This window comes from Bubalus kerabau, chromosome 10, assembly GCF_029407905.1.
Source record: "Bubalus kerabau isolate K-KA32 ecotype Philippines breed swamp buffalo chromosome 10, PCC_UOA_SB_1v2, whole genome shotgun sequence".
Lineage (NCBI taxonomy): Eukaryota > Metazoa > Chordata > Mammalia > Artiodactyla > Bovidae > Bubalus > Bubalus kerabau.
Genome location: NC_073633.1, coordinates 58,961,711 through 58,986,028, shown reverse-complemented (window position 1 = coordinate 58,986,028; position 24,318 = coordinate 58,961,711). Strand labels below are relative to the sequence as shown.

The following is a 24,318-nucleotide window of genomic DNA, read 5'->3' as shown; positions in this document are numbered from 1 at the left end:
AAGTGTAGTCTCCATGCCGAACATTATGTCCTGTGACTTACTTATTTTATAATTGGTAGTTTGTGCCCTTTGACTCCTTTCACCCATTTCACCTACTCCCAACCAGCCAGCCTCTAGCAACCACCTTTTGTTTGCTTGCTTTTAGATTCTACATATAAGTGAGATCAGTTTGTAGTTGTTTTTCTCTGACTTATTTCACTTAGTGTACTGCCTTCGAGTCCATTCATGTCACAAATTGCAAGATTTCATTCTCTTTTATGGCCAAATAATATTTATATATATATATATTATATTTTGGTATATGCATATATATAATATTAGAGAACATGCACATTTTCTTTGCTCGTTCATCCCTTGATGGACATTTAGGTTGTTTCCATGTTTAGGCTATTGTAAATACTGTTGCAGTGAACATGGAGGTGTATATATGTAAAAAAGAAAAAAAATATATATATAGTGTTTTTATTTTCTTTGCATAAATACCTAGAAGTGAGATTGCTGGGTCATATGATAGTTCTATGTTTAATTTTTGAGAAACTTTTATACTGTTTTCCAAAGTGAGTGTACCAAATTATGTTTCTGACAGCAGTGTACAAGGTTTCCCTTTTCTCCACAGCCTTGCCAGCATTTGTTATCTCTTATCTTCTTGATAATAGCTGTTCTTACAGATATAATATCTCATTGAAGTTTTGATTTATATTTCCCTGTTGGTTAGTGATATTGAGTATCTTTGCATGCATCTGTTGGCAGTCTATATGTCTTCTTTAGAAACTGTCTATTCACATCTTTTGCCCATTTTTAAATCAGTTTGTTGGGTTATTTTATTTGAGTTTAATGAGGTTTTAAAAATGTATTTTTTGAAAGTAACCATTTGCCAGATATATGATTTGAAAATATTTTCTCCTATTTAGTAAATTACCTTTCATTTTGTTGATTTTTTTTAAAATTTAGCTGTGCAAAAGCTTTTCAGTTTGATAAAGTCCCATGGGTGTATTTTTGTTTTTGTTGCCTTTGCATTTGGTGTCAAATCCAAAAAATAATCACTAAGACAAGTCTCGAGGAGCTAACCACCTATGTTTTTCTTCTAGGAGTTTTATGGTTTTAGGTTTTCCATTCAAATGTTTAATCCATTTGAGTTTATTTTTTGTGTATGGTATAAGATAGTGGTCTATTTTCATTTTTTTATATGTGACTGTCCATTTTTCCTAACACTGTTTATTGAAGAAACTGCTATTTTCCCATTGATACCCTTGGCTTGATTGAGCAAGTTCATTTCTGGGCTCTGTAGTCTGTTCCATTGACCTATGTGTCTGTTTTTATGCAAATACCATACTGTTTGATTACTGTAGCTTTGTATAATAGCTTGAAATCTGGGATAACACCATTTTTACTGGATAGTGTATGTGGATCTGTTTATAATATCTTTTTGTATGTAAGTATTGGAAATCTGTAATTTGAAGAATAATGTAAGTTATAAAAATACTAATAATTGGGGGCTTATACCAGTCAGACACAATGTAAACCTTTTACCTGCTTTATTTCATTTAGTTCTCAAAGTGTTATTTTGAAATCAGTGTTACTGTCCTCCTTTTAAAAATGAGGAAACTGCAAAACAAATAAAATAAATGAGAAAACTGCAGCTTAAAGAAGTTTAAGCTTATCTAGGACCCACAGATGGATGGATTTCACTGAGATCCAGACTACAGTTGATAAGACTTCTAAACCTGTCTTCATGAACTGTACCTTTTTTCTTTTAAAATTGCATGTGAAATTAGGTAAAAATAAATAAATTAATAGATATAAAATATATTAGATCTCCCCCCCCACCCAAGATTTCATATGAACTTTAGATATGTCTAAAGAAATTAGGGAACAAAAAAAATATTTATGAATAAACTGGGTGGCAGCCATGGAACATTGGTAAAAAGGGCCCTCTCTCCCTCTCTGCTACTTTGAGTATGGTAAGCCACTGAGATTTGGGGTTAATATCGTAGCCTACCTTAACTAGTAAAGCAATTGTTATTGAGTCAGGTGCTGTACAACAAATATTCTAAAAGTGTGGTTTTCACTTAGTGGTTAGGCGGTACCAGCAAAGACACTTGATTTTGGAGGCTGTAAAGATAAGAGTGCTGTTAAATAGTGGCAGTGAATTTAGTAAAACTTGTCACTTTTTATAAATTGCAAGGTTGAATGAATGTCTGATGAACCAGTGTTCTTAAGGAAGAGGTTAGAAAACAGAGTATTATAGTATATGCTCTTATTATTAGCTATATTGACACTGTATTATGAGAAAGATAAGTTAAGGAAAGAATTGACTGTTTTGTAAGTAGAAGTGAAAGGGAATATGGAAATTCTAGGAATTACAGGCCTTGTAATGTTCAAAAAGTCACCTGCTTCTAATTTTGATGAGGTCTGGTTTTTTATTTTTCTTTTGCTCCTTGTGCTTTAGGAGTTGTATCAAAGAATCCATTGCTAAATCCAAGGTCATTAAGATCTACTATCTTTTCTTCTAAGAAAATTGTATCATTTTGGCTCTTACATTTAGATCTCTGATCCATTTTGAGTTAATGTTTTTTATATGGTTAGTGTTTTTTACATGGTGTGAGATAAGAGTCAGCTTTGATTCTATTTCCTCTGTTGAATGGTCTTGGCATCTTTGTCAAAATCACCTGACTGGAGACATACAAAATGGTTTTATTTTTGGACTCTCAGTTCTGTTCCATTGATCTGTGTATCAGTTCTTATGCCAGTACTACACTGTCTTGATTACTCTTAACTTTGGAGAGTTAACTTCTTTTTTTTTTTAATTTTATTTTGAAATTTTATAATATTGTATTGGTTTTGCCAAATATCGAAATGAATCCGCCACAGGTATACATGTGTTCCCCATCCTGAACCCTCCTCCCTCCCCATACCATCCCTCTGGGTCGTCCCAGTGCACCAGCCCCAAGCATCCAGCATCATGCATCGAACCTGGACTGGTGACTTGTTTCATATATGATATTATACGTATTTCAATGCCATTCTCCCAAATCATCACACCCTCTCCCTCTCCCACAGAGTCCAAAAGACTGTTCTGTACATCAGTGTCTCTTTTGCTGTCTCGTATACAGGGGTGTTGTTACCATCTTTCTAAATTCCATATATATGCATTAGTTTACTGTATTGGTGTTTTTCTTTCTGGCTTACTTCACTCTGTATAATAGGCTCCAGTTTCATCCACCTCATTGGAACTGATTCAAATGTATTCTTTTTAATGACTGAGTAATACTCCATTGTGTATATGTACCACAGCTTTCTTATCCATTCATCTGCTGATGGACATCTAGGTTGCTTCCATGTCCTGGCTATTAGAAACAGTGCTGCGATGAACATTGGGGTACACGTGTCTCTTTCCCTTCTGGTTTCCTCAGTGTGTATGCCCAGCAGTGGGATTGCTGGATCATAAGGCAGTTCTATTTCCAGTTTTTTAAGGAATCTCCACACTGTTCTCCATAGTGGCTGTACTAGTTTGCATTCCCACCAACAGTGTAAGAGGGTTCCCTTTTCGCCACACCTTCTCCAGCATTTATTGCTTGTAGACTTTTGGATAGCAGCCATTCTGACTGGCGTGAAATGGTACCTCATAGTGGTTTTGATTTGCATTTCTCTGATAATGAGTGATGTTGAGCATATTTTCATGTGTTTGTTAGCCATCTGTATGTCTTCTTTGGAGAAATGTCTGTTTAGTTCTTTGGCCCATTTTTTGATTGGGTCATTTATTTTTCTGGAATTGAGCTGTAGGAGTTGCTTGTATATTTTTGAGATTAGTTGTTTGTCAGTTGCTTCATTTGCTATTATTTTCTCCCATTCTGAAGGCTGTCTTTTCACCTTGCTTATAGTTTCCTTTGATGTGCAGAAGCTTTTAAGTTTAATTAGGTCCCATTTGTTTATTTTTGCTTTTATTTCCAGTATTCTGGGAGGTGGGTCATAGAGGATCCTGCTGTGACGTATGTCAGAGAGTGTTTTGCCTATGTTCTCCTCTAGGAGTTTTATAGTTTCTGGTCTTATGTTTAGATCTTTAATCGATTTTGAGTTTATTTTTGTGTATGGTGTTAGAAAGTGTTCTAGTTTCATTCTTTTACAAGTGGTTGACCAGTTTTCCCAGCACCACTTGTTAAAGAGATTGTCTTTAATCCATTGTATATTCTTGCCTCTTTTGTCAAAGATAAGGTGTCCATATGTGTGTGGATTTATCTCTGGGCTTTCTATTTTGTTCCATTGATCTATATTTCTGTCTTTGTGCCAGTACCATACTGTCTTGATGACTGTGGCTTTGTAGTAGAGCCTGAAGTCAGGCAGGTTGATTCCTCCAGTTCCATTCTTTCTCAAGATAGCTTTGGCTATTCGAGGTTTTTTGTATTTCCATACAAATTGTGAGATTATTTGTTCTAGCTCTGTGAAGAATACCGTTGGTAGCTTGATAGGGATTGCATTGAATCTATAGATTGCTTTGGGTAGTATAGTCATTTTCACTATATTGATTCTTCCAATCCATGAACATGGTATATTTCTCCATCTATTAGTGTCCTCTTTGATTTCTTTCACCAGTGTTTTATAATTTTCTATATATAGGTCTTTAGTTTCTTTAGGTAGATATATTCCTAAGTATTTTATTCTTTCCGTTGCAATGGTGAATGGAATTGTTTCCTTAATTTCTCTTTCTGTTTTCTCATTACTAGTGTATAGGAATGCAAGGGATTTCTGTGTGTTGATTTTATATCCTGCAACTTTACTATAATCATTGATTAGTTCTAGTAATTTTCTGGTGGAGTCTTTAGGGTTTTCTATGTAGAGGATCATGTCATCTGCAAACAGTGAGAGTTTTACTTCTTCTTTTCCAATTTGGATTCCTTTTATTTCTTTTTCTGCTCTGATTGCTGTGGCCAAAACTTCCAAAACTATGTTGAATAGTAATGGTGAAAGTGGGCACCCTTGTCTTGTTCCTGACTTTAGAGGAAATGCTTTCAATTTTTCACCATTGAGGATAATATTTGCTGTGGGTTTGTCATATATAGCTTTGATTATGTTGAGGTATGTTCCTTCTATTCCTGCTTTCTGGAGAGTTTTGATCATAAATGGATGTTGAATTTTGTCAAAGGCTTTCTCTGCATCTATTGAGATAATCATATGGTTTTTATTTTTCAATTTGTTAATGTGGTGTATTACATTGATTGATTTGTGGATATTGAAGAATCCTTGCATCCCTGGGATAAAGCTCACTTGGTCATGGTGTATGATCTTTTTAATGTCTTGTTGGATTCTGATTGCTAAAATTTTGTTAAGGATTTTTTCATCTATGTTCATCACTGATATTGGCCTGTAGTTTTCTTTTTTTGTGAGATCTTGGTCAGGTTTTGGTATTAGGGTGATGGTGGCCTCATAGAATGAGTTTGGAAGTTTACCTTCCTCTGCAATTTTCTGGAAGAGTTTCAGTAGGATAGGTGTTGGCTCTTCTCTAAATTTTTGGTAGAATTCAGCTGTGAAGCCGTCTGGACCTGGGCTTTTGTTTGTTGGAAGATTTTTGATTACAGTTTCAATTTCTGTGCTTGTGATGGGTCTGTTAAGATTTTCTATTTCTTCCTGGTCGAGTTTTGGAAAGTTGTACTTTTCTAAGAATTTGTCCATTTCTTCCACATTGTCCATTTTATTGGCATATAATTGCTGATAGTAGTCTCTTATGATCCTTTGTATTTCTGTGTTGTCTGTTGTGATCTCTCCATTTTCATTTCTAATTTTATTGATTTGATTTTTCTCCCTTTGTTTCTTGATGAGTCTGGCTAATGGTTTGTCAATTTTATTTATCCTTTCAAAGAACCAGCTTTTGGCTTTGTTGATTTTTGCTATGGTCTCTTTTGTTTCTTTTGCATTTTATTTCTGCCCTAATTTTTAAGATTTCTTTCCTTCTACTAATCCTGGGGTTCTTCATTTCTTCCTTTTCTAGTTGCTTTAGGTGTAGAGTTAGGTTATTTATTTGACTTTTTTTCTTGTTTCTTGAGGTATGCCTGTATTGCTATGAACTTTCCCCTTAGGACTACTTTTACAGTATCCCGCAGGTATTGGGTTGTTGTGTTTTCATTTTCGTTCATTTCTATGCAAATTTTGATTTCTTTTTTGATTTCTTCTGTGATTTGTTGGTTATTCAGCAGCGTGTTGTTCAGCCTCCATATGTTGGAGTTTTTAATAGTTTTTCTCCTGTAATTGAGATCTAATCTTACTGCATTGTGGTCAGAAAAGATGCTTGGAATGATTTCAGTTTTTTTGAATTTACCAAGACTAGATTTATGGCCCAGGATGTGATCTATCCTGGAGAAGGTTCCATGTGCACTTGAGAAAAAGGTGAAATTCACTGTTTGGGGATGAAATGTCCTATAGATATCAATTAGGTCTAACTTGTCTATTGTATCGTTTAAAGTTTGTGTTTCCTTGTTAATTTTCTGTTTAGTTGATCTATCCATAGGTGTGAGTGGGGTATTAAAGTCTCCCACTATTATTGTGTTGTTATTAATTTCTCCTTTCATACTTGTTAGCATTTGCCTTACATACTGCGGTGCTCCCGTGTTGGGTGCATATATATTTATAATTGTTATATCTTCTTCTTGGATTGATCCTTTGATCATTATGTAGTGACTGTCTTTGTTTCTTTTCACAGCCTTTGTTTTAAAGTCTATTTTATCTGATGTGAGTATTGCTACTCCTGCTTTCTTTTGGTCCCTATTTGCATGGAAAATCTTTTTCCAGCCCTTCACTTTCAGTCTGTATGTGTCCCCTGTTTTGAGGTGGGTCTCTTGTAGACAGCATATGTAGGGGTCTTGTTTTTGTATCCATTCAGCCAGTCTTTGTCTTTTGGTTGGGGCATTCAACCCATTTACGTTTAAGGTAATTATTGATAAGTATGATCCCATTGCCATTTACTTTATTGTTTTGAGTTCGAATTTATACACCATTTTTGTGTTTCCTGTCTAGAGAATATCCTTTAGTATTTGTTGGAGAGCTGGTTTGGTGGTGCTGAATTCTCTCAGCTTTTGCTTGTCTGTAAAGCTTTTGATTTCTCCTTCATATTTGAATGAGATCCTTGCTGGGTACAGTAATCTGGGCTGTAGGTTATTTTCTTTCATCACTTTAAGTATGTCTTGCCATTCCCTCCTGGCTTGAAGAGTTTCTTTTGAAAGATCAGCTGTTATCCTTATGGGAATTCCCTTGTGTGTTATTTGTTGTTTTTCCCTTGCTGCTTTTAATATTTGTTCTTTGTGTTTGATCTTTGCTAATTTGATTAGTGTCTTGGGGTGTTTCGCCTTGGGTTTATCCTGTTTGGGACTCTCTGTGTTTCTTGGACTTGAGTGATTATTTCCTTCCCCATTTTAGGGACGTTTTCAACTATTATCTCCTCAAGTATTTTCTCATGGTCTTTCTTTTTGTCTTCTTCTTCTGGGACCCCTATGATTCGAATGTTGTAGCGTTTAATATTGTCCTGGAGGTCTCTGAGATTGTCCTCATTTCTTTTAATTCGTTTTTCTTTTATCCTCTCTGATTCATTTATTTCTACCATTCTGTCTTCTAATTCACTAATCCTATCTTCTGCCTCTGTTATTCTACTATTTGTTGCCTTCAGAGTGTTTTTGATCTCATTTATTGCATTATTCATTATATATTGATCCTTTTTTATTTCTTCTAGGTCCTTGTTAAACCTTTCTTGCATCTTCTCAATCCTTGTCTCCAGGCTATTTATCTGTGATTCCATTTTGATTTCAAGATTTTGGGTCAATTTCACTATCATTATTCGAAATTCTTTATCAGGTAGATTCCCTATCTCTTCCTCTTTGGTTTGGTTTGGTGGGCATTTATCCTGTTCCTTTACCTGCTGGGTATTCCTCTGTCTCTTCATCTTGTTTAAATTGCTGAGTTTGGGGTGTCCTTTCTGTATTCTGGCAGTTTGTGGAGTTCTGTTTACTGTGGCGTTTCCTCACCGTGTGTGGGTTTGTACAGGTGGCTTGTCAAGGTTTCTTGGTTAGGGAAGCTTGTGTTGGTGTTCTGGTGGGTGGAGCTGGATTTGTTCTCTCTGGAGTGCAATGAAGTGTCCAGTAATGAGTTATGAAATGTCTATGGTTTTGGGGTGACTTTGGGCAGCCTGTATCTTGGAGCTCAGGGCTGTGTTCCTGTGTTGCTGGAGAATTTGCTTGGTATGTCTTGCCCTGGAACTTGTTGGCTCTTGTGTGGTGCTTGGTTTCAGTGTCAGTATGGAGGCATTTGATGAGCTCCTGTCAATTAATGTTCCTTGGAGTCAGGAGTTCCCTGGAGTCAGGGTTTGGACTTAAGCCTCCTGCTTCCAGTTATCGGTCTTCTTTTTACAGTAGTTTCAAAACATCTCTTTCTATACAGCACCATTGATAAAACATCTACGTTAAAAATGAAAAGTTTCTCCGCTGTGAGGGTCACCCAGAGAGGTTCACAGCGTTACATGGAGAAGAGAAGAGGGAGGAGGGAGTTAGAGATGACCTGAATGAGATGAGGTGGAATCAATAGAGGAGAGAGTGGGCTAGCCAGTAATCACTTCCTTATGTGCACTCCACAACTGGACCACTCAGAGATGTTCATGGAGTTATACAGAGAAGAGAAGAAGGAGGAAGGAGACAGAGGTGGCCAGGAGGATAAAAGGGGGAAATGAAAAGGAGGGAGACAGATCCAGCCAGTAATCAGTTCCCTAAGTGTTCTCCACCGTCTGGAACACACAAATTCACAGAGTTGGGTAGAGTAGAGAGGGGTTAGGGAGGAGACTCAGGCGACCCGGTGGAGAAAAAGGAGAGTCCAAAGGGAGAGAGAGCAGTCAAGCCAGTAATCTTGCTCCCTAGTGAAAAATGGGTCCTGAAGATTGGGTTCTTAAAGGTACAAAATTGATAACAAATACATAAAAGCAAAAATTAAAAATCTAGAGTAGAGTTTGGAATTTCAAAAATACAATGTTAAAGAAAAGAAGAAGGAAAAGAAAGAGAGAAAAAAAAACAAAAACAAAGTTGCAAAAATTATAAAGAAAATATAGGTACAAAATTGATAACAAATACCAAAAAGCAAAAGTTAAACATCTAGAGTAGAATTTGGAATTTCAAAAATACAATGTTAAAAAAAAGAAGAAGAAGAAGAAAAAAGAGAGAAAAACAAACAAACAAAGTCGCAAAAATTATAAAGAAAATATGGATACAAAATTGATAACAAATGCCAAAAAGCATAAATTGAAAATCTAGAGTAGAGTTTGGAATTTCAGATATACAGTGTTATATAAAAGAAGAAGAAAAAGAAACAGAGAGAGAAAAAAAAGTCACAAAAATTATAAATAAAAATATAGGTACAAAATTGATAACAAATACCAAAAAGCTAAAATTAAAAATCAAGAGTAGAGATTGGAATTTCAAAAATACAATGTTAAAGAAAAGAAGGAAAAAAAAAAAAAAACAAGGTCACAAAAATTATAAAAATATATATATATGAAGTTTGCTTTAAAAAAAGGGTCTTTTTTTTTTTTTTTGCAAAGTAATAGGTCATAAAAGTGAAAATTAAAGGGATAATAGAGGACTTAAAATTTTTTTTAAATTAAAAAAAAAAAAGAAAGAATGATCGTAAAAATAGTAAAAATATATCTAGGACTTTCTCTGGTTTTGTTGTGAGTATTGTGGGGTCAGTTCATTTTCGGCTAGTTCCTTGGTCCGACTTACATTTCTCAAGATCTATAGGCCCCTTCCTATGTAGTCGGTACTAACCACAGGGTTTAATCTATTTCCTGTAGCTTCCAAGGTGGTTCCCTCTGTTATAGCTTCTTCTGTTTGCTGGTCTCTTCAGTGTCTGGTTTCCGCCCTGATACAAAGGGGACGGTGGTGGACACTTTTTTTTTTTTTAGGCTCACTTGTTCAGTCGCGCTGTGGGGAGGGAGGGACGCTGCAAACAAATAACACTGGCGTGTGCTCGCAGTGCCTCAGCCACACTGGGTCTGCCCTGCTCACGGCGCGTGTAGCCTCCCTGCCCACACTGCTCAGGCTCTAGGTTGCTCCACCAGGAACCATCCGTGGCCGGCCCTGGGCTGCTTGCACCTCCCGGGTCCAAGCCGCTCAGGTTCAGGCACTTGGGTAGTCCTCAGAGGCGCAGACTCGGTTGGGCCTGCGTTTTGTACCCTTCCCAGGTCCGAGCAGCTCAGGTGATGAGGTGTTTGGCGAGCGCGATTGCTGCGACTTATCGCCTCCCCCCGCTCAGTTATCTAGGTGTACAACCGGCGCACCTTCTCAGACGGATGTTGACCGTCCAGACCCCCAAGAAGTTTTAGTTAGCAAAAAAGCCTGCTTACAGTTTTATAGATGATGTCTCTCTGGGGCTGCAATTGCCCCCTTCCAGCTCTGGCTGCTTGTCAGCGGAGGGGGATGGTCTGCAGCCGGCTATCTCTGTTCAGTCCTTTGTTCCGTGCGCGGGCCTGGTGGTGTCTTAGGTTAGGGCTGGCTTTTCGCATGGTAGATATCCCACAGTCTGGTTTGCTAGCCCAAATTATTTTGCTCAGATAGCCCTCGGGGTATTCAGGCCAGCTCCTTACTCTAAGCGATGCAGCCCGCGCGTGCCTCCCTGCCCAGCCCCTGCTTGCTAGTGGCGTGTGCAGGCATCTGCGCTGCTTCTACGCTGGGGGAGTTACCGTAGGGCTTGCAATCTGCAGGTTTTAATTGTTTATTTATTTTTCCTCCCTGTTATGTTGCCCTCTGTGCTTCCAAGGCTCGGCACAGATTCGGCAGTGAGAAGGTTTCCTGGTGTTTGGAAACGTCTCTCTTTTTACGACTCCTTTCCCGGGACAGAACTCCGTCCCTCCCTCTTTTGTCTCTTTTTTTGTCTTTTATATTTTTTCCTACCTCCTTTCGAAGAGTTGGGTTGCTTTTCTGGGTGCTTGATGGCCTCTGCCGGCATTCAGAAGTTGTTTTGTGGAATTTACTCAGTGTTTAAATGTTCTTTTGATGAATTTGTTGGGGAGAAAGTGTTCTCCCTGTCCTACTCCTCCGCCATCTTAGCTCCTCCCAGTTAACTGCTTTTAGACCTAAAAAATTATGAGATAAAATTGAAAAAATGTTTAAGGGATAAAAGTCTATTAAATATTAAAGCTCACCTTTGTGGCAAAGGTCAGACTTAAAATAAAGTGATAAAAAACTTTTATCACGACTATTGATAAAAGTTGCCCCTGGATTAAGGTTTTTGAGGGCAAGGATCATTTTAAATTACACCTAGTGAACCTATCCATTTGGATAAAATGTCTCAGAGTAAAGATCTAACTAAAGGTAGTAGTCCCCTTATAGAAGCTTGACAACCTCAAAGTAAACTATTTTTCAGCTGAGTTTGGGAAGAGGTGGAAGGAAGGGAGAGAGAGAGGAGTTTAGGGTAAAGAAGCAGTCTTGGAGTTATGAGTGTGGTAATGGCACATGTAACTGACTGGAATCAAATGGTAAGAAACTTTTGAGAGCGTTATCAGCAAAAGAACATTAAGAATGGTGGAGTAAACCTGCTTGTGATTGTTTAAATCTTAGAATAGCTGTGAGATCTCCCAGTCTTCTAAGATGAAGAAGCAGACATTGAGAGTTGCACAGAGAGACTTTAATGTTTAAACACCTTAAAGGCCTTAGAAACAGCAAAGCAGTATTACTTAAGTGGCAGTATATTTGGCTCATATTTGAAATATTGAGACCTTATTCATTTAGTCAAGAATAATTATTGCATACAGTCCAGCAGTTCCCCTCTAGCTATATACCCAAGAAAAATGAAGACATATGTCCAAGAAAAAACGTGCATGCAAACATTTATAGCCATTTTATTCATAATTGCCCAAACTGGGAACAACTCAAACATCGATCAAAGTGGTGAATGGATAAACAAATTATGGTATATCCATGTAATTGAGTCTTTCTTAGCAGTTAAAGGCAATGAACTGCTGATAACAGCAACAACATGGATGCTGAGTAAAAGAAGATAGACTGAAAAATGTATATACTGTATGATTTCATTTATTTGACATTCTGAAAAAGGTAAAAATATAGGGACAGAAATTGAATTAGTGGTTGTGTGGGACTTGGGAAAGGAATTAACTACAATGGGGCACAAGGGAACTTTTTGGGATGATGGAAATATTCTTTATCTTGGTTGTGGTGATGGTTACATGACATAGAATTTTGTAAAATTTATAGAAATGTACACCTAAAGAGGTATATTTTACCATGTATGAATTTTATTTCAGTAAGCCTGAAAAAAAAATAATGAACACTATTGGAAGGAAAGTTATGACCAACCTAGATAGCATATTCAAAAGCAGAGACATTACTTTGCCAACAAAGGTTCATCTAGTCAAGGCTATGGTTTTTCCTGTGGTCATGTATGGATGTGAGAGTTGGACTGTGAAGAAGGCTGAGTGCCGAAGAATTGATGCTTTTGAACTGTGGTGTTGGAGAAGACTCTTGAGAATCCCTTGGACTGCAAGGAGATCCAACCAGTCCATTCTGAAGGAGATCAGCCCTGGGATTTCTTTGGAAGGACTGATGCTAAAGCTGAAACTTCAGTACTTTGGGCACCTCATGCGAAGAGTTGACTCATTGGAAAAGACCCTGATGCTGGGAGGGATTGGGGGCAGGAGGAGAAGGGGACGACAGAGGATGAGATGGCTGGATGGCATCACTGACTCGATGGACATGAGTCTCAGTGAACTCTGGGAGTTGGTGATGGACAGGGAGGCCTGACGTGCTGCGATTCATGGGGTTGCAAAGAGTCGGACATGACTGAGCGACTGATCTGATCTGATCTGATCTGATTAGTGCCAAAAATAAATTAGGTCATAACAAATTTTGAACAATTAATGTATTGGTGGTACACCAGGGTGAGTAAACAGACTAGGTTCTGCTCCCAAGGAGTTAATGCCTAGTGTATTAAAAGAACATATTTTTAATATGTTTTGAAATTAAAATTTTTTTCCATAAAGATATCTTTATATCATCATTTGATATATACATTGTGTGTGTATATATATAATATATAACATGAAACTACATATCCATATTGTACATAATGCTTTCTGATATTTTATGGAAGATAGTGTTTAATAGTTACCAAAATTCCAAAATTAAGTTACCATTAATTACAGTTTTTATCCAGTAAATAAAAAAGATTGAAATAATGTTAGCAACTGCTAATCCCTGGTTTCTGTTGAAACAGGTGAGAGACTGATTTTACAAGCATGAAAATAAATCTGTTGTTTTTCTTTCACTAAATTTTCCTGAAGTGCAAAGTGGTGATAACACCTCTGCTTACCTAGATCAGGTGTCCATTTTTTTTTAATGCTAGTGTTTGAACAGATGGCTTTTGCCATATCAAACATGGCACTTGATGGTTGGAAATTATTAAAGATGGGAGGTAATTCTGTGAAGAGACAATCTGTTTCAGCTTGAAACAGTGATAATTGAATTAAATTATTGTAGTCAGACTATTTATTGTAATAGGTCTTCAACATCCAGGGTTACTTCCCCTGTGTGAATATGGTAGGTAAACCAGACCTCAGTTTCCTGATAGTATAGCATGCCTATCCTTCAGTCTGCTGGAAGCAGGGTTTACCACACAAGTTATTTTAAGCCCATTACACACAAATCTTACAAGAAGTTTACCAAAAATAATCTGAATATTGTGGAAATTATCTTTCATGAAATACACTAACAAAGTAGTAGCACTCTGGTAAACCTGAGGGAGACAGATAACTATTAAATGTCTTTGGTCCTTGTGAATATGTATATGGTAGGTGGGCAGGGGGAGATGGAAGATGTAGAAAAATGTAAGGAAATGGCGAATACTGATTTAAAATAAGAATGATTTAAGGAGATCACTTAATTTTGTATAAAATTTGGAAACAGACTTCCCTGGTGGTCCAATGGCTAAGACTCCATGTTCCCAATGCAGGGGGTCAGGCTTGAATCCCTGGTGGAGGAATTAGATCCCTAATGCCCTGCATGCTGCACCTAAGACCCGGCACAGCCAAATAAATAAAGTTTGGAAGCATTTTCATGTCATATATGAGAATGAGTCTTTGGTCTCTAATTTTAAGATATTTGAAGGCCTTTTCCCCCCCTTTACAGAGCAGTTTCTAGTTCTTTAAGAGGCTGTATTAAATATCTATCTTAAGTATATCTTTGTGTTTAGCATTGAACAAAAAGTATAGCTATTAGGTGACTGTAGGTGGCATCCGATAGAAAGTAATTTTGTTTGTATGTTCTCTACTTTGGTTAGGAGTCCTCAGAATATACAGAGGGCTTTTGGTTTTTTTTAATAGCAATGATAGGTACTGAAGTGGTTGGGTTTTAGAAATAGTCATACATGTGTTGGGGATGATCTGGAAAATTGGTCATGGGTAGGCAGATTTTTTCTATAAAGAGCCACATAGTAAATATTTTTAGGTTTGTGGGCTATACAGTCTTTGTCACAACTACAGATTGGCTGTTGTAGTGTGAAAGCAGCTGTGGACAGTGTGTACATAAATGGATGTGGGTGATTAAACCTGTGGGCCATAGTTTGCAGACTCCCATAAACATTATGTGTTTTAAGCTACAAACATGTTCCCAAAACTGCATAAAAATGTATTTTAGATATATTTATTTATACATTTAACAAATATTTATTTAGTGCCAATTTAAGAGCTTATGTGCCAGGTACTATGCCAAGGACTAGACGTAGAGCAGTGAACTCAGGCAGAAGTATGATTGCTACCCTCGTGGAGTTCATAATATAGTGGGGAAGAACACACTGATCAAGTTTTTACGTTTTTAAATCTGTGAGACAAACAAGAACACTGAGTGACTTCACAATGTAAAGCCCTGTGGTGAATCATTTTGTAAAATAGATGATTCCCGTGTGAAGCCAGTATCACTCATTGTGATTTCAATTCATTAAAATTTGTGCTACATTTTCCTACAAAAAATTTGGCACTTTAGTGTTTCTTCCCAAAAACGAATTATTTGACCAAAGCACTTTTCTTGTTTGTGACACTCACTCAAAGTAAGTTAACATGTGTATAATTAGAATTATAGCCAAGTCTACTTGATAGTTTTATATATTTTCCTTTCAGATATAATTGCTGTTGAATTTTATTCTGTCTCAGTTTAGTACCATCTACTATTAATATATGATGTTTATTTTTTATCTGTAGACGTCCATTATCTGAAGGGACAGTTCATTTACATTCAGAAACTAAGGTATGAATTTAAACTTTTTGGAAATGTGATTACATTCTGTAGAATTTAGGTTGGCTTTTAGTATTTTTCTTAGACAAAACCGTATGATTCTATAGAAATAGAATATTAGCCTTGTTATTTAAAAGATATGCCTTTATGAAATATTGCTCATAAAATAAATTGAATCCTTTTTTGTCTCATAGTTTCACTGAACAGTTTGAAGATACATTAATTTTTAGTTTTCTCTCTGAAGCCCAAATTTATTAGATGGAAGACCTGAAAAAGAAAAGAATTTATATACAATGAAGGCAATTTGGGAGGTTTATTCATTTGTTTAAATATTTACTGTGTGTAGAGATCACTATTCCAGGTGCTGGGCATACTGGGATGTACAGATTCCACCCATGGGGATCTTTGACCCAGGGAATAGTGTATGTGGAGATGTGTCTGAACAAGAATTGATGAGAATTAAATTCTGTAAATCAGAACATCCAGTTGAACATTCTGCTAACTAGCTGAATATCTTCAAATCTTTGGGCCTCATTTTCTTATCTTTAAATCTCTTGGTCCTAGTAATAACTAGGTCTTTTCTAGCTATACAATTCTGGATTCCTTAAAATACAGTTTGATTAATTATGTGAAAATAGGAATTCTATGTAGCAAACTAGTGATTCTGTGTATTATGTAATTGCCTTCCTGGGCAACTGATTAGAATGTAATTAATTAATCAGTCATTTAAATTCTTATCCTTTAGCCAAAGACCAAAAATGTTGATCCCATAAACAAAGTTCAAAACAAACTATACTCTGCAAGTAAAGGAAGAAAATCAAGGTATAGTACAGTTTTTTAAATTATTACTTTCTTTTTTTAGTTTCATAATTTACAGTATCATTGTTCTTAACTAGTAAGTTTTGTTTCTTTGGATCTTTTTATATCCCAAAAGATACAAAATTACACTCTACATTTTTCTCCACATTTAGTAATTTAAAGCATCTTCTAATCAGAAATATTTGATTAGATAAGCAAAAATGCCACATTTCAAAATTTTTAACTGTTATTTTTAGCTAGTTATTTTGTTAGATCAGAAGCTAGAACCTAGATGCTCTTTCTGCCTAGTTCTCTCAAATAGACTGAATAGTCTTATACTTTTTGAACACCATGCATTATTGTGTATATTGAGATATAGAATGATTTTGGCATGTTCTCAATAAAACTATAGTATAGTTATAATTTACATTCTATTGTTTTGGGTGAAAAAACTTTCAAGACTATTTTTAGTACTTTAAGCACTAAAAGGAGACCCAAGAGATTCTTTAGAATAGTAGACCTTTTTGCAAAGGAGTCTCACACCTGCAGTGGATTGTACTAACCAGCTTCTAATTCACAGTAAATTATTAAATTTACATGTCTATTGCTTATTCAAACTGATAACTGTATTATAATTCTGGAAAATCTTTGTTAATCCTTGTGTATTTTTGTCGTTGTTCAGTTGCTAAGTTGTGTCTGACTGCGACCCCATGAACTGCAGCTTGCCAGGCTTCCCTGTCATTCACTGTCTCCCAGAATTTGCTCAAACTCATGTCCATTGAGTCAGTGATGCCATCCAACCATCTCATCCTCTGAGGCCTCTTCTTCTCTTGCCCTCAATCTTCCTAACATTAGGGTCCTTTCCAGTGAGTTGACTCTTTACATCAGGTGGCGAAGTATTGGAGCTTCAGCTTCAGCATCAGTCATTCCAGTGAATATTCAGGGTTGATTTAGGATTGACTGGTTTGATCTCCTTTCTGTCCAAGGGACTCTTGAAGAGTCTTCTCCAGCACCACAGTTTGAAAGCATCAATTCTTTGGTGCTCAGTCAGCCTTCTTTATGGTTCAACTCTCACATCCATACATGACTACTAGAAAAAACATAGCTTTGACTAATGTCTCTGCTTTTTAATATGGTGTCTAGGTATGTCATAGCTTTTCTTCCAAGGAGCAAGCATCTTTTCATTTCATGGCTGCCATCACTATCCACAGGGATTTTGGAGCCCAGTAAAATGAAATCTGATACTGTTTCCACTTTTTCCTTATCTATTTGCCATGAAGTGATTGGACCCGATGCCATGATCTTAGTTTTTTGAATGTTGAGTTTTAATCCAGCTTTTTCACTCTCTTTCACCTTCACCAAGAAAAGCCAAGTAAAGTTTTTGTGTTTTGAATACAAGAGACCAGAAACACAGGGTGAAAGGATAAGGAAGAAAAAAATCTAAAATGGATAGAAGAAAAGAGAACATATGCTGCATACATAAGTACATACATAACTGGAAAGGGTTTTTATCTTATTTTCAGACTTCAAGTTTACATTTTAAATAAAAGGTTCTTTTCCCAAAAGAATTGTAAAGCCTTTGCTTATGTGTTAAAAGTGAGTTAGGCTTTAAAGTTAAAAGTAAGGCTTTCAGAAACAGACTGAATGAGTTAGTCTTGGCCCATTCCTCAGTGCCTTTGATAGTGACTTTTATTTCATATTTCTCCCCTTACTTAAAATCAAAACACAACTTTTTGGCAGATTTTGATCCTGCTTATAATGTTTCTTTAGGTGGAAAAATATGTGGAGTTTGAGCTAAGAACTCTTTACTCTGCAATTGTTTCTCAAGAGGTATTATTCTTCAGTGTTTGCAGACTTATGGCTAGAGTGATATAAAATTGTACAGTTCTTTTCCAGCAGCAGGTAAAATTAAAAGCCATAGTCTGTATTTGACCTGGGAGACCAAGTTCAGTACTCTTAGTTTTGGTGTTCAGTTGAGAGTGCTGACCTAAAACAAATAATTCTTTAGCAAAAAATGGGTTTGTTTGGAATCAGGAGAGAACTGCACTTTGGGATCTGTCACCATGGTGAGCCACATGCAAGTCCCTGCACAGCAAGGCAAGGGTAACTCTTTCTTAGGGGGAAAAAGGAAGCTGGGAGGGCTGTAGGGAACAAAGGCTTTTCATCAGCGGAGCTGTAGCTGGAAAGGAAGAGGAGTCTTTCTTTATACTCTTGGGCTTTGCTGTTGTTGCATGGTGTGAGAGTTCCCCCTCCTGGTCTCCTGACTGTGTGTGTTGGGTTTTTTTTGTTTTTTGTTTTTTTTTTAATGATTTTAGTCTTCTCTTTATTTTTTTTTTTGATGTAAATTTATTTATTTTAATTGGAGGCTAATTTACTTTACAATCTTGTATTGGTTTTGCCATAGTGTTTAATTGAGGTTTCTGTTTATTTTTTTTACATTGTCAATGTCTAGAGTAACTGGCATCATAAAGCCTTCTCCAGCTCTGTGATTGTCATTAAAAGTCTACTAAATCTCTTGTAGTATAGTCCTTGAAAGTATCAATTGTAGATATCATGATAAGCTTACAATTTATAATAATAATTTTGATCTGCTTTTTAATTTGAATAAAGGTCATATCTGGGAATCATATCTACTTTTTATATTATATACACACACACACACACACACGTATATATATATTTCTTTTTTTTTTTTAGTGTAAAATTGAAATACTCTCATGTGCAGACTGCCAGTGATGTTGCCATTCCAGAGGATTTCTCAGACTTTTCTCTTGCAAAAACAATTAGCAAGATTGAAGGGCAACTAGAGAAAGAAGGCTTACCTGATTATATAAATGATGATATTTTTTCTAGTGTTAGTGAAGACATTGGAACAGGTAGGTTTTTTGTTTATTTTTATTCTTCTATCACAATTGCTTAAAAAAGCAACATTGAGAACAATTTTTCTTGTATTTAGAAAATGTATTGTGATGTTTTGCATTTGTTTGATAGATGAAATAAAATTGCTTTTAAGTCAGTAATTGTTAAAAATGGATGATGGGTAAGCAGAGTTTCACTGAACTGGTCTCACTACTTTTATATATGTTTGATATTTTCTATTATAAAAAGTAAAACTAAAAAGAACTATCTAGGATTAGTTTCACTGACCCATTTTCAACTAAAGTTAAATGCCCCATAGCTTATTATTAAAACATTGAAATAATTTTTAAAAAATGTTTCTTTGAATTCCTTTCATTTGATGTTACTGAATTCTCTTTATTGTGTATTAAATCAACATGTGCTAAAGGATAAATGAATTATTGATTAGCATCAAGTAAAATAATGAATTTTCTAATGAATATTATTTTCTTTCTTACAAACTCATTCTCTGCATACCACTAGAAAAATACTTAGTCTGAGTCATCAAAAACATTATGTTAGTTACCGGTAGTGCCTCTAAAATTGTTGAATTTATGACGTGCCACCTATTCTATTTACATAAAAAACAATACAGTTGAGTTTATATGAACATAGTTAATGTTGAACTGTAATTAACTGGGTTCAGGCATACTGCTTAGTCCCTCTATAATAGCAATGTCTTCACTTGAAAATTTAGCAGTTTGTATTAATATTAGATGATCATGAAGTTTATGCTTAATATTCTGATTCTGTGAAAATCTCATTGATTTACATGTGTAATGATTATTATGCTGCTGCTGCTAGTTAGTCATAAATGAGGAATAATTCATTTATGCATTTGTTACGTTTACTAACCTATACAAGCTTTCTGAGGCTAATCCCTGGTGGCTTAGACGGTAAAGCATCTGCCTACAATGCGGGAGACCTGGGTTCAATCCCTGGGTTGGGAAGATCTCCTGGACAAGGAGATGGCAACCCACTCCAGTATACTTGCCTGGAGAATCCCATGGACAGAAGAGCCTGATAGGCTACAGTCCATGGGGTCACAAAGAGTTGGACACGACTGAGTGACTTCACTTCACTAAGTTTACTAACCTATTCAAGCTTTCTGAGGCTAATCATTAAGAATGAAGACAAGTGAAAGAAAAAATTACCTTCATGCCTCAAGATGCCTTCAAGGACTCAGTAGTCAGATATTGGCTGTTACTCAATTAATAGTCACTCATGGCCTTGTTAGAGAGTTCCTCTGCCCAGGTATAAGAACTGGCACAGACTACCTTAAATTGCTGCTTTGTTTCTTCTTGCTTAATGACCTCTCTGCCACTTTTGCATCCTTCTCTTTTCACAGTCTTTGACCAAGGTGTCTCCCCTTTTAGGGAGTTCTTGCCTATTCCACATGATTATCTAGAATGGCTGGGTTATGTGTGGAAGGAAGCAATAAAAAAGTAGTTTAGTAGCACAAAACTTTGTAAGACTCCTTTGTAAGTCTAAAGTTGTGTAAGTGTACAAAATATAAGTAAGTGTACAAAGCACTGCTTTGTAAGACTAAAGTTGGAGTGAGATGGGAGCGGAGGTTAATGCTGTGTACCTCCAGAGACAGAGCACTCAGCTCCTTGATGATACTACTGAGGTTAGAGTTGGGGAGAGAAGAGATGGATTGTTTCCCTTCTGTCCTCTGCTAACCTGGAGGCTAGAAGAGAGTTGAGGCTGGAGAAATCTAGGTGTGGCTAGAGCCAACCATAGTTCATCAGTTCCATGTAATGCTGGGGACACTTTATAACAAGAGCTTTGAAGCAGGAAGTATGTGTGGAGACGTGTGTGCTCTGTGGGGTTTGTCCTAATGATCTTTCAGAGACTGAATATTAAGATTGTTTACTTAAGATAAGCTTCATGAAGGCAAAGCTTGTCTTAACAATATCCGTATTATGCCTGAAATGTAGTAGAAACTTAATGTATATCTTTTAAATTAATGACTGGATGAATTATGAGTGAGTTCCAAGTTCAGTTTTCACTTTATGTACTTTTATATGCCTAAAAACTGCAAAGGTTTACTGATGTTATTGAATAAAGAACTTTTGCTAGCAATGAAATACTAAAAGTAGATCTTAATTAGGGGTTTGTGGGGAAAAAAGCTTCAGCAGTAAGGTATTTGTGTATTTTTCTGCTTCTCAGACACATACACTACATGTTAACTTAGGTGAAATTGGGATGTGTGTTGCAGTCAATGGCATTTTATGATTGCAGTAGTTGGGACTGAAGTTGAGTTTTGCTAGAGAGGATTTGTGTTTGTTTCTGCCAAACACTTTGGGAGCATTATTGACCTGAAACCACTTTAAATTCTGCTTGAGGTGTTTTGAATGACATAGGCAAGTATGAATTCAGTCTGTAAACTACTGGCTTTTAGTTCCGATTCTCAGGAAAGATTTTTGATTTTTCCTCCCTTTCTTTCTTTACTCTTTTTATATTGAGATATACATAGTTCCTTTTATACCTGGGTAGATTTTTCATTTGCCTCCACATTAGGGATTGTGTCAGTAGTGTTTTCTTCAGTGTTTCCTAAAAGAGATCTCCTATTAGACTCTTCATCTTGAGGACTTTTTTCCTTCATAAAATAATAGTCTGTTTTACAATTGATGGCATCTTAGATTCAATGAAAGACAATATATATTATTATTGATGCAGAAGCACAGATTAGATTTCTGAAGGCCAAACTCCGTGTTATGCAGGAAGAATTGGATAATGTTGTCTGTGAACGCAATAAAATGGTAAGTTTTTAAAACCTTTCAGAATAAATGCTCTTATATTCAAAGACATTTTAGGAGCAGTTTTCAATTTTATTTTAAAAATAGCTTCACTGAGGTATAATTCACAGTTAACTTTTATATTCAATAATTGTGTATAAATACTGAACTTTGTTCTGAGATGTTGAATTTCCAGAGCTGAAGAGTTTTATGTTAGCAATTAGAATGCTCTATATTAGACTGAGATGTGTAAGCTAATAATATTAAACAGAAATAAAATATCTGACTTCCATTTTTGAGGCAGAAAATGGAATGTAATTTATTTTTCTTTAAGAAATGAGTATAAATATCTCATCAAAGATCATATAAAAAGGAACACATTTGAGTCAGTCCTAATGAAATGGATGAACTTGGAGCTTACTATACAGAGTGAAGTAAGTCAGAAAGAGAAAAACAAATATGGTATATTAATGCACTAGAAAGATAATATGGATGAACCTGTCTGCAGGGCAGCAGTAGAGATGCAGACACAGAGAACAGACTTGTGGACACAGTGTGGGAAGGGGAGGGAGCGGACGAATTGAAAGAGTAACACTGAACATATACATTACCACACGTAAAATAGATAGCCAGTTTGTTGTATGATGCGGGGAGCTCAAACCCAGACGCTCTGTTGGGACAACCAAGAGGTCTGGGATGGGATGGGAGGAGAGAAGGAGTTTCAAGAGAGAGGGAACCAATTGCTGATTCATGTTGATGTATAGCAGAAACTAACACATTGTAAAGCAATTTTTCTCCAATTAAAAATAAATTACTTCTTTTAAAATAAAAAGACCATATGAAGCTACTTTCTGTTTTCAGTTTTATGATTTTTACTTTTGGATTTTGTTTTGATACCAAATCTTGTGTGTTTCTTCATATAATCTATAATTTCATAACTGTATAGGAGGATGAAGTTCAGGATTTAAAGTCTCAACTGAAAAATTTTGAAGAAGATTGTGTGAGACAGCAGCGGACAATTAATTTGCAACAATCTCAAACAGAAAAGTTTAAAACTCTTTTTGAAGAAGCAAACAAAAAATGTGATGGACTACAGCAACAGTTGTCTTCAGTGGAAAGGGTAATAATTTTTCTATTTTTTCCTAACCTAATGCCAAAGATGCACAAAAACACAAAAGTCACATGTTTGCTTAGACACCACTTTTCATGGTTCAGTTAATTTGTTAGTGTTTCCTAAAACCTCTTCCCCCGTTATTAGAACAGTATTTTTTAGTGGCATTACTGAAATATAATTCACGTACAATACGTGTTACCCTTAAAAGTATACAGTTCGGTGGCTTTCAGAGTCTTCACAGAGTCGTGCGGCTGTCACCACCATCAAGCTTGGAACATTTTCATCACCTGGAAAGTCACCGTGTACCCTTTAGCCACAGTACCTCAACCTGCTTCACCCCGTCCCCTCAAGCTCTAGGCAGCTTCTCACTTATTTTCTGTCTTGATAGATTTGCCTATTCTGGACATTTCTGGACAGGTAGACTCATGCAGTATGTGATACTTCAAAACCAACATTTTTGCTTAACGTTTTTTCATCTACATTGTAGCATATGTTAGGACTCCATTGCTTTTTATAGAGTAATATTCCTTGTTATATAGAGCATATAAATATAATTTTATTTATCTGTTTATCAGTTTATGGACATTTGAGTTATTTCTGTTTTGGAACTGTTTTGGATAATGCTGTACTATGAACATGCATATACAAGTGTTTGTGTGGATATATGTTTTTGTTTTTCTTGGGTATATGCCTAGGAGTGGAATTACTGGGTTTATGTTTTGTTTGTTTGTTTTTTATTTTATTTATCTTTGACTATGCTGTATCTTCATTGCTGCGTGCAGGCTTTCTCCTGTTGCAGCGAGCGGGGGCTACTCTTCCTTGTGGTGCGCGGGCTTCTCATTTAGGTGGTTTCTCTTGTTGCGGAACACAGCCCCTAGGCCCATGGGCTTCAGTAGTTGTGGCACGCAGTCTTTTGGGCTCTGGAGAACAGGCTCAGTAGTTGTGGCTCACAGGCCTAGCTGCTCCACAGCGTGTGGGATTCTCTCGGTCCAGGAATTGAACCTGCGTCCCCTGCATTGGCAGGTGGATTCCCAACCACTGGACCACCAGGGAGGTCCCAACCTTATGTTTAGCCTTTTGAGGAACTTCAGATTGTTTTCCAAATCACCTATACCATTTTTACATTTCTAACAGCAGTGTATAAGGGTTCCAGTTTCACCACATCCTACAAGTATGTGTTAGATTGGGGGTACCAATCCCCTGTGAATGCTGAGGGATGACTGTAAACCATTCTGTGAGTTTTGACAAGGGCATCATCACATAACCATCGCCACAACTGAGTTATAGAAGACTTTCATCATCCCCAAAAATTTCTCTGTGAATTTAGTCCTCTCCCTACTCCCAGCCTTAGGCAACCACTCTTCTGTTTTTGATTCTTATATTTTGGCCTTTTCTAGATTATCATATAAATAGAAATACATAGTAACTTCTTAGAGTCTGATTTAACTTGGCTTAATGCATTTCTGATTCATCCATGTTATAATCTGTTCTTTTTTATTAT

The 24,318-nt window shown here is 36.3% G+C and overlaps 1 protein-coding gene across 6 annotated transcripts in view; it reads left to right on the top strand.

Moving 5' to 3' along the window:
* The window catches only part of TEX9 (testis expressed 9), a 101,366-nt gene that overhangs the window by 16,054 nt on the left and 60,994 nt on the right, over nucleotides 1-24,318 (top strand). For 5 of the 6 annotated variants that reach the window (XM_055537877.1, XM_055537875.1, XM_055537880.1 and 2 more), the window contains exons 5-9: nucleotides 15,233-15,278; nucleotides 16,012-16,088; nucleotides 18,762-18,940; nucleotides 21,645-21,727; nucleotides 22,650-22,823. In XM_055537877.1, coding sequence (XP_055393852.1) covers nucleotides 15,233-15,278; nucleotides 16,012-16,088; nucleotides 18,762-18,940; nucleotides 21,645-21,727; nucleotides 22,650-22,823 — 559 coding nt within the window. The remainder of the gene's footprint in view (nucleotides 1-15,232; nucleotides 15,279-16,011; nucleotides 16,089-18,761; nucleotides 18,941-21,644; nucleotides 21,728-22,649; nucleotides 22,824-24,318) is intronic. The other variant, XM_055537876.1, reaches the window with a different exon arrangement.